This window comes from Peromyscus maniculatus, chromosome 1, assembly GCF_049852395.1.
Source record: "Peromyscus maniculatus bairdii isolate BWxNUB_F1_BW_parent chromosome 1, HU_Pman_BW_mat_3.1, whole genome shotgun sequence".
Taxonomy (NCBI): Eukaryota; Metazoa; Chordata; class Mammalia; order Rodentia; family Cricetidae; genus Peromyscus; species Peromyscus maniculatus.
Window position 1 is genome coordinate 118,909,028 of NC_134852.1, and position 10,997 is coordinate 118,920,024.

General features: G+C 41.6%; 1 protein-coding gene across 4 annotated transcripts in view; it reads right to left on the minus strand.

The window, feature by feature from the left end:
* The window catches only part of Ric3 (RIC3 acetylcholine receptor chaperone), a 51,651-nt gene extending 41,134 nt beyond the window's left edge, over positions 1–10,517 (minus strand). Inside the window, exon 1 of one of the 4 annotated variants that reach the window (XM_006978559.4) lies at positions 10,321–10,517. In XM_006978559.4, coding sequence (XP_006978621.1) covers positions 10,321–10,444 — 124 coding nt within the window. In that variant the 5' untranslated portion in view covers positions 10,445–10,517. The remainder of the gene's footprint in view (positions 1–10,320) is intronic. The other 3 variants (XM_006978560.4, XM_042281581.2, XM_076549931.1) reach the window with 3 other exon arrangements.
* Positions 10,518–10,997: the final 480 nt, after the last annotated feature.

The following is a 10,997-nucleotide window of genomic DNA, read 5'->3' on the forward strand; positions in this document are numbered from 1 at the left end:
AAAGAATCCTGTATAATAAAGCAATCTCTGGAGGCATCACCATCCCTGGCCTCAAGCTCTACTATAAAGCTATAGTAATAAAAACAGCTTGGTACTGGCATAAAAAACCGACATACAGACTAATAGAATCGAACTGAAGACCCTGACATTAAACCACGCACATATGAACACCTGATTTTTGACAAAGAAGCCAAAACTATACAATGGAAAAAAGAAAGTATCTTCAACAAATGGTGCTGGCATAACTGGATGTCAATATGTAAAAGATTACAAATAGATCCATATCTGTCACCATGCACAAAACTCAAGTCTAAGTGAATCAAAGACCTCAACATAAATCCAGTCACACTAAACTTGATAGAAAAGAAAGTAGAAGTACTCTTGAACGCAATGGCACAGGAGACCATTTCCTAAATAAAACACCAACAGCACAGACACTGAGAACAACAATTAATAAATGGGACCTCTTGAAACAGAGAAGCTTTTGTAGGGCAAAAGACAGTCAATAAGACAAAAAGACAGCCTACAGAATGAGAAAAGACCTCCATCAACCCCACATCTGACAGAGGACTGATCTCCAAAGTATATAAAGAACTCAAGAAACTAGACATCAAAATACTGAACAATCCAATTTAAAAAATGGGCTAAAGAGCTAAACAGAGAATTCTCAAAAGAAGAATCTCAAATGGCTGAAAGACATTTAAAGAAATGCTCAACATTCTTAGTCATCAGAGAAATGCAAATCAAAACAACTCTGAGATACCACCTTACACCTGTCAGAATGGCTATGATCAAAAACACTAATGACAGTCTATGTTGGAAAGGATGTGGAGCAAAGGGAACACTCCTCCATTGTTGGTGGGAATGCAAACTTGTACAACCACTGTGGAAATCAGTATGGCATTTTCTCAGAAAATTGGCAATCAATCTACCTCAAGACCCAGCCATACCACTCTTGGGCATATACCCAAGGAATCCTCAATCATACCACAAAGATACATGCTCAACTATGTTCATATCAGCACTATTCGTAATAGCCAGAACCTGGAAACAACCTAGATGCCCATCAACTGAAGAATGGATTAAGAAAATGTGGTAGATATGCACAATGGAATACTATTTAGCAGAGAAAAACAATGACAGCATGAAATTTGCAGGCAAATGGATGGAACTAGAAAATACCATCCTGAGTGAAGTAACCCAAACCCAGAAGGACAAACATGGTATGTACTCACTCATAAGTGGATACTAGCTATTAGGCAAAGGGCAATCAGACTACAACCCACAGAACCAGGAAGGCTACATAGCAGGAGGGTCCCTAGGATGACTGCTTATAATAAGTTTTGGTTTTACTCAATTACTGGGCAAGCCTCAATGAAACATTTTACTATTAGGATAAGAATTTGTATTGTATAAAGCTGATAATAGAAAAATAAATAAAAATAAAAAAGACTGTTTTAAACCCATGCTAACAGATCCCCACAGCAACCCCTAAAGGATCGTGCTAGTCCATGGTTTACGTAACCACAAAACAAGGTCAAATGCCTTTTGGGAAACAAAAAAAAAAAAAAGGAAGTTAATTAAGATAAACTGTAATACCTGAAAAATTCAGCATCTAATTCAAAATCCTTAGACTTTTGAAGAATCAAATAAATGTGATCCATAACCAAGAGAAGAAAAAAGGGCTTGGAAGACAACAATGATAGGAATATTGGAATTGGCACATGTTAAGAGTCATAAATATGCTCAGCAATTTAAAGGAAAGTATGAACCTGAGACAACAGTCTAAAATAAGTGCGATTACAGTCTAAAAAAAAAAAAAGGATGCAGAAAATATTTGAAGAATAATAGCTAAAATTTTTCCAAATTTTATAAAGCCAAGAGATTTTTATTGAGAAAATAATTCTAACCAGGATAAATTCAAATAAATAGAATGTCAAAGCACATTCTAATGAAATTCAGTACAAACCCATTACAAAAAAAAAAATGTTGAGACAGGATTAGGCTAAATCACATGGTGGTGGCTCCTCCCACCTTTAATCCCAGCCATTGGCAAGTAGAGGCACATGGATCTCTGTCAGTTCAAGGCCAGCCTGGTATACACAGCAAGTTCCAGGATAGCCAAGGCTACACAGAGAAAACTTGTCTCAAAAATCTGTGTGTGTGTGTGTGTGTGTGTGTGTGTGTGTGTGTGTGTGTGTGTGAGAGAGAGAGAGAGAGAGAGAGAGAGAGAGAGAGAGAGAGAGAGAGAGAGAGAGAAGGAAAGAAGGGGGCAGGCAGTTTGGGGCAATTAGGGACAGAGAGGATCATGCTGTGCAGCTCAGGCTGGCCTTACCTCTTGAGTTTTGTGACTCATATAGGTGGACTTTCAGTCACACAACTGTCTTTGAGTCACTTATGCCTCTGCAAGTCACCCCAATAAACTCACTGGTACACCAAAAAAAGGAGGAGGAGGAGGAAGAAAAGACATACTGATAGAGCAAAGTAGAGCCCATCAGGCAGAGGGAACCACACATAAAAGCACCTTGAGGCAAGAGCATGTCCAGAATGTTCAAGAAATAGCCAGGAGATGGCCAGTGTGACCAAAACAACATGGGAGAAAGGGGAAAGCAGAAGGAGCTAGGGACAAGGCTTACAAAAGGCTTTAGGTCACATAAAGACTTTGCCCCTTTATCCCAGCAAGTGTGGAAGCCACTGGAGGGTTCTGAGGAGGGGAGAGCTGTGTGTCAACTTAGGCTAAGTGCTGCTTAGTGGGCCATACTAGTAGGAGCATGGAAGGCAGTGGTGCTGAGTGTGATTTGATGAATTGTGGGGGGGCTTGCTCAAGAGGTTTCAGAGGAGAAGAATTTTAGTATGTTGCCTAGACGTCATTCTTGTGATATTTTATTGAAGAAAGTGGATGCTTTTGGCCCTTGTCCAAAGAGTCTAGTTGAGGCTAAAGTGAAAAGTTTTAGATTAATTCTGTTGGCAGAGGAAATCTCAAAACAACCTAGTACAGACTCTGTCATGTAGTTATTAGTGATAACTCTAATGAAGATTTATAACGAAAAGGAATGGAGTTAAGTGGAATAGAGCTAAACCCTGTGTTCAAGGAGATAAACAGATTAAGAAATGGAATAAAGGGAGTGGTGACCTCAGGGCAAGAGCCTACCCAGCTAAGTTTCCAACTTGGAAAAAGAAACTAAAGAAAAACTTAAAGCCCGGTGTGGTGGGGCATACCTTTAATCCCAGCACTCAAAAGGCAGAAGCTGGTGGATCTTTGAGTCCAACTACATTCTATGAGGAGTGGATAAGGGAGCTAGAGATATCATAGCAGGAAGAAAAAAAAAAACTCCAGAGATACAAGTAATAAAGTCTCGTTGTGGTAGAATATTATTTCAAGGTGTGTTACTTTTGTTTATGCTCTGGAACGTTTAATGATGCAAAAATATGTTTGATTAAAAACAATTCACCTGAGGTCAGGAGGTCAGGAGGGTGAGTCAGCATCTAGCTGACAGGAAGTGGTAGGAAGGAGCCAGGTGAGAAAGGTTTTAAAAGGAGGAGTGAGAAGCTTTTGGAGGACTCGAGAAAGGAGAGGGGGTGAGCTACTTGCTATTCAGCCTCTACAGCGCAGAATTCCACCTTAACCTTTGAATCTTGAGTTCTTTAGAGGGAGAAAGGTTTAGTTAAGCTCCCTTGTGGCTGTGAAAGAGTTGGAGCCCGAGGGAACAGAATTCCCTCCAGCTACAGCCCTTGGCTTAACTGCTGCTGGTAGTAGCGGAGTTGCAGTTGCTGATTCAGACAGCTATGGCTTAAAAGGAAGCAAGAACAGAGAGGGAGAACAAGGAACAGGAGACCATGGTAAAGAAGATCACATGAGAAGAGGAAGAAGCAAAGTGCTAGAGAAGCCCACAGAAATCCACAAAGATACCCCTACAATAGACTGCTGGCAATGATCGAGAGACAGCCCGAGCTGACCTACTCTGGTGATGGGATGGCCAAACACCCTAATTGTCATGCTAGAAACCCCATCCAAGGACTGAGGGATCTGGATGCAGAGATCCACGGCTAGGCCCCGGGTGGAGCTCCGGGAGTCTAATTAGCGAGAAAGAAGAGGGTTTATATGAGAGAGAATTGTTGAAACCAAGGTTGGATAAAGCACAGGGACAAATAGCCAAACAATGGAAACACACGAACTATGAACCAATGGCTGAGGGGCCCCCAACTGGATCAGGCCCTCTGAATGCGTGAGACAGTTGAATGGCTTGATCTGTTTGGGAAGCATCCAGGCAGTGGGACCGGGTCCTGTGCTCATTGCATGAGTTGGCTGTTTGAAACCTGGGGCTTATGCAGGGACACTTGGCTCAGCCTGGGAGGAGGGGACTGGACCTGCCTGGACTGAGTCTACCAGGTTGATCTCAGTCTTGGAGGGGGGAGGCTTTGCCCTGGAGGAGGTGGGAATGGGGGGTGGGCTGGGGGGAAGGGGAGAGGGGAGGGAGGGGGAGAACAAGGGAATCCGTGGCTGATATGTAAAACTGGTATTGTAAAATAAAATAAAATAAAATAATACCAAAAAAAATAAAATATAAAATAAAAAATAAAAAAAGGAAGCAACCATTTAAAAAAAAGGACAACATCTCGTGGCCTTTCTTCTTCCCTGTTCCCACTGGGGTAAATGATCAGTCACCCAAGACTGTAACAGTTTACAACACTTTTCTTGTAACTTATGATGACTAGGATAAAATCCAGACTCCTCAACTACAGAAGAAAATTGTTCCACAACTTGGTCTTTTCTGTCAACATCTTTGGTCTCAGACCTCAAAACTCTTAGGCCTTTTTCAAGACCCTATGTTTCCTCTATTTGAAATTCTCTTCCACTGGATGGTTAATGACAGGGTCTAAGGGAGAGTTCCAGGAGAAGAAAAGATAAAGAAAACAGTAAAGCTGGGGTCAGAGGTCTTGCATAAATAATGTCCTTTGCCAAGCAAGCTTATTAAGAAGTATAGCACCAGCTGGACAGTAGTGGCACACGCCTTTAATCCCAGCACTTGGAGGCAGAGGCAGGTGGATCTCTATGAGTTCGAGGCCAGCCTGGTCTACAAAGTGAGTTTAAGGACAGCTAGGGCTGTTACACCGAGAAATCCTGTCTTGAAACAAACAACAACAACAAAAAGAAGTACATTATCTTATATACAGTTTTTTCTGGAAGGGAAAATGGGACAATGCCAGCAAAAAAATTATACAATGGGACAAAGATGGTGGGAAACTAATCTAGCAATGTTGCAAAAAAGGAACATAAGATATCTTAAGGGCCTTGGGATAGATAAACATAGCCCCTTAGGGTAGACAAGTTGGGTTCTTGGGATCCTAAACCATAGCTCCCCCACGGCCCTGCCCCATGCTATTACTGACTCTACCAAGTATATTCCTGGTTTAGAAAAGGAGCTATAGTTCTTCTCCATGCATCAGGGCCTCAGGGAACCTTAGGTCAGGTCCTAGTTCTCAACAGTTTTAAAAAAAATGGAAAAAGAAACACACACACACACACACACACACACACACACACACACACACACACACACACACACTTTTTAGAGTTGCCTCTTCATTTTTAGCCAAAGAATGCAAGGTTGGTTTAATAGCTAAAAGTCAATTAATGTAAATACCATTTCAATGGAATTAAAAGCAAACCACACAATCACCTTGACAGTGTAAAAGCATTTGATAAAATTCAATATTCAACCCATGATCAAAAACATTCAACGAACTATACACAAAGGAAATTTCCTCAGTCTGATAAAGGACAACTAAGTCACCCCTACCCACACTATATTTAACAATACAAGAAATTTCTTCTTGAGATAGGATATTGGCTTTTATCACTTCTATTCTACACAGTACTAGACTCCAGCTAGTCTAGTTAAGCACGAAAAAAGAAGCAAAAGGGATGTAGATTAGAATGAAAGTAAAACCCTCTCATTTGAAAACAACATGATTATGTTTAAAAAAATAATAATATGTGGATGGAGAAATGGCTCAGTGGTTAAGAGCACTGACTGCTTTTCCAGAGGTCCTTAGTTCACTTCCCATCAACCACATGGTGGCTCACAATCATCTATAATGGGATCTGATGCCCTCTTCTGGCCTGCAGGGATACATGCAGGCAGAACACTATACATAATAAATAAATCTTTAAAAAAAAAGTTTCACATTTCTTAAAAAACAAACAAACAAACAAAAAACCTAATAAACAAGTTCAGCAAGTGGCAAAGCACAGGCTCAACACATAAGCATCATGTGTCTATGGTCTAACAAGGAACAATCTCAAAATATTCACAATATAGAATCAAAAAGAAAATAGTTAGGGAGGGGTATATATATTTTTTTTTCAAACAAATTTTTATTTTATGTATGAGTGCCCTATCTGTATATATGCCTTTATGCCAGAAGAAGGCATCGGATCACACTAGAGATTGTTGTGAGCCACTATGTGGTTGCTGGGAATTGAACTCAGGACCTCTGGAAGAGCAGCCAGTGCTCTTAACCACTGAACCATCTCTCCGGCCCTGGAGGGGTATATTTAACAAAACAAGTGTTAAATACTGAAAACTGAAAGTTCTTTGAAAGAAAAATATCTAGATAAATAGAAATCCTGTGTTCATAGATTGAAAGCTTAACATCAGTAAGACAGCAATATTCTCAAAACTGATTCAACACAATCTAGTGAAATCTGGCTCTTTGTTATTGTTATTGTTTTCTTTCAGGAATCAATGAAATGGTTATTAAATTAATACTAAAATGCTGGTCACAAGACCCATAAAATCCTATACCATCTTGCAAAAGAAAAACCTACAGGACTGCAATTTTATAGTTTCAAAAGGGCAATGTGGGGGTTTGGGATTTAGTTTAGTAGTAGAGCGCTTGCCTAGCAAGTGCAAGGCCCTGGGTTTGGTCCTCAGCTCTGGGGAAAAAAAAAGGTGGGGGGGGGGCAATGGGTAGACTATTGGAACAGAATGAAAATGTAGGCATGAACTCATGTTATAGCTGGGTGAGTTTTACAAGGGTGCCAAAAACAATTCAATGAGAAAGAGCAGTCTTTTCAATAAATGGTGCTGGAACAACTATACACCCCCATATAGAATTGGACTCTTGCCTCCTATCATATGCCAAAAAATAACTTCAAAGGCCCAAAGATGTAAATGCAGCAGCATAAACAATAGAACTGGCAAGCATAGGAATAAATCATCAGATAAGACAATGATTTGTCTTAGACATATCTGACACTAAAAGTAACAAAAGAAAAAAACCCTGAAATTCATCAAAATTAAAACTTTTCTTTTTTGAATAAAGTGAGCACAACACACTGATTGGGAGAAGATATTTGACTAGTAAATGGAGTATCTAGTAACACAACTCAACAACAAAATGACGAGCTCCCCAATTCTTAAAAGACTTGAATAGATATTTCTCTACAGAAGATATACAAAAAGCAAATACACACACATCCCCCTCCAAAAATGTTCCTCAATGCCATCAGTCACCAGAGAGTACTAATACAACCACAGGAGATGACACTTCTGACTCATTAGGACAGCTGTAATCAGAAGGGCATGCAATGAATGCTACACCAGCTGCAAGGTGCAAGGTAGACAGACCCAGGACTTCAATGTCATTTATTTGGGACTAACTGACAGATGTATGGTGGTCAAAACAGCAAGAAGTCTGGTGACTTTCCATTATCTGGGTCAGAAGAAGGATGCTTTTGGCACCATCAGGACAGAATGGTTTCTCCAAACCCAGGAACACACCGTGTTTATCTCAAGCTAATGTCAAAGATGTCAGACACATTCTCAACAGCACTGGGCTCTGCTCATACAGTCCCAAACACCACTCTAAAGGTTTTGTCTACAAACTATGTCAGAAGTTAACTAGGATTACTCAAGGGCAATCATGGTGGTTATGACCCAAGATGGCTGGAGTCATTTCAACTTTGTCCCTACATTTTGCAAGATGCAGAGAAATCAGAACCATCACATACTGCTAATAGGCCTTTAAAGCGGTAAAGTTGGTTTGTTAACTATCTGGCAGTATCTCAAAAAGTAAAATATAACTATACAACTAGAAAATCACACTCTGAGTTCCAATCACAAATGTAAGTCCACACAGAAATCTTTAAACAAATGGTAGCATTATTCCTAAGTGCTGAAAGGCAAAAAAAAAAAAAAAAAAAAAAAAAAAAAAAAATCCTCAACTAACAAAGAGATCAGTAAAATGTGACCTATCAACACAATGGACTAGTATTCAGCCATTAAAAGGGATGAAGCATATGCTAGAAGATAAATGAACCTTGAGACATTATGCTAGCTTTAAAAAGTCAGTCAGGCCAAGCAGAGGTGGCGCACACCTTTAATCCCAACACTCAGAGGCAGAGGTAGGCAGAGCTCTGTGAATTTGAGGCCAATCTAATCTACAGCATGAGTTCCAGGACAGCCAAGGCTACACAGAGAAACTCTGTCTCAAAAAACCAAAACAAAACAAAAAGCCAGTTAGGAAGAGCATAGGTAATTCTACAGAGGCAGAAAAAGATGCCTAGCTGCCCTTGACTACAGATGGGGAAATGTGGAGGGTGATAACAGCTAAAATGTACAGATTACCTTGGGGGTTGGTGATGAAAAATTTAATGGGGTGATGTCTACACAACTGTGAATATGCAAAAGAAATCGACTTATGTGCTCAAACAGACAAATTGCATGGTACATGTACTAGATCTTGGGGTGGAAAAGAAAGAAAAAACTATAAAGCCTTTGTTAAGTTCCAAAAACAAATTGTTGCATATGTTCATCTCCACTGTTCCCAGTGTAGACCAGATGAATACCAGCAACTGATACATTGGTACTCATCTGTTTTCCTCTACTAGACCTACTAAACCAGGAGTTGTCTGAGGTGGGGACCTAATTCCTGTTCCTTGGAATTCAGTGAGTGTCTGCACACTGTGTGCATGACATATGATAGGATATACCATAACTGTTGGTCAAGACCACCTTTAAAGTGGTCCTGAGGGGAGCTTTACTTTAACTGGGGTCATCCGGCAAAATCTAAAGAGGATGCATCTGAGCAGAAACTTGATGAGAAGGAAGCAAGAGATGAGCATCTCAGGAATGAAAAAAATATAAAGGGCAAAACCCTCAAGATGGGAACACTGACCATAAGTGCCTGGATTCTCAAGGGAAGGAAGTCACATCTACAATGAACTCTATACCATCTACAACACTGAGAAGCAGAAGTGTCTTCCACTCACACTCAATAGTACTTCTTTAAGCTATTTGAACCAGGGGGAAGGGGGTTTTACTCTTTACTGTTCAGGATCATCACAGATTTTGAAGATGGCCTTGAAGATCATCACTCTTCAAGACAAAAAACAATGACAGGAAAGAAAAATGAGCAAGACTTTTTGAATTCTGTTATGACAGAAAAGGGGGGGATGGCAATTTTTCAAGGAAAGCTCATCAAACACATTCTGCAGGCAGAATAATGTGCTCAACCTGCCTTTAGCCCCTAGAGCATGGCGCTTTGCATTTATAGTATTTTTAATCTCTAATGCTCCAGAGAATGGAAGGACAGCCAATATGCACAAATTCAAAGAGGATTACAGTTCAAAGGGAGCTGTCCAGCAACCAACAGGCTGAAATCAGAGGAAACGTTCACCGACTGTTCACATGGCTCAAGGATGTTACAGGGATTATTCACAAGACAAAGTTACCAGCAGAACTTTGAGAACAACAGCAAATTGTTCCAGTCTATTCTCCCAGCATTCAGGACCATGCATTTACAGATTCTGTAAAACTGCCAGACTGTAATAGTCAAGGGCACTGATTTTGAAACATCACACTCATGCCAAAAAACAAGAATTAACCGGTATGCGGAGTACAGTAACTTGCTTATCTCTGCCTCAAGAAGAAAAAATGGTTTAAATTATTGAACAAAATTTTGTTGTTTTGAGACGGGGTCTTACTATGTAGCGCTGGCTGGCCTGGAATTCATTAAGGAGGCCAACTGGCCTTGAATTTACAGTGATCCTCCTGACTCTGGAATGGTAGCATTTCAGGTGTGCAGCACCAACCTCAGATCAAGCTGTATTATAAGAGGCAACAAAAGGCTGAACCAGTGAGCACCCCAAAACAAGCTGAAACTCCACTACCAACTAAGGTTCCTACAGACTCATGGTAGAAAGGGGAAACCTACTGACTCTTAAGTTCAGGCACAGGTGACAAGATGACATGCAAGCCATTGAGGGGAATGGTGTGGAGGCCAAGACCGCCCGCGAGCATGGCCTGCGCTCACCTTCGGGGCCCGGCGGCGGCTCCGGCCGCTTCCCGCGGGACAAGAAGGCCTTGGGCAGCAGCAGCGATACAGCTAGGACGAGCCCGGAGGCCAGAGCCACTCTCTGCACGGTGGAGTACGCCATAGCTGCGTACCGCGGGGCCCAGGAGTTGAAACCGGAACCGGAACCGCAGCGCGCAAGCCGGCTCACAACGGACCCGTGGGCTGCGCAGACGGCGGCGCGCGAGGGACAAGACGCGTGTCTCCCCCCCCCCCCCCTCCGCTACGCCGAGTGCCCTAGGGCGATGCGGTTGTGTGTCAACCGCAAGCTTCCACCTTCCCGCTCGCCCGAGCCCAGCTGTCACCCAGGCACGGGCATCCTAGTGCCTAAATCTGGCGGGTTTTCGTTCCTCTCTATCCTTGTTCACCACCCACCTCTAAACCCTTGCCTCATTTGCAGGAGGCACTCACTTTCCCAACTTCAGTTCATGCACATCGCTTGCACAACTCCATCTGCAACCAAAGGCGATAAAACCAAAACACAAGACTACTGAGTTATCCCCGTAGCTCAAAGCCTTCCAGAACCTACCATGACCTTCAGAATGACATCACATTTCTTTATCTGACCTTAAGGGCCTCATGATCTAGTCTTACCAATGCTCTTTAGAAACAGGATGACTCATTCGCTACTAATTTTC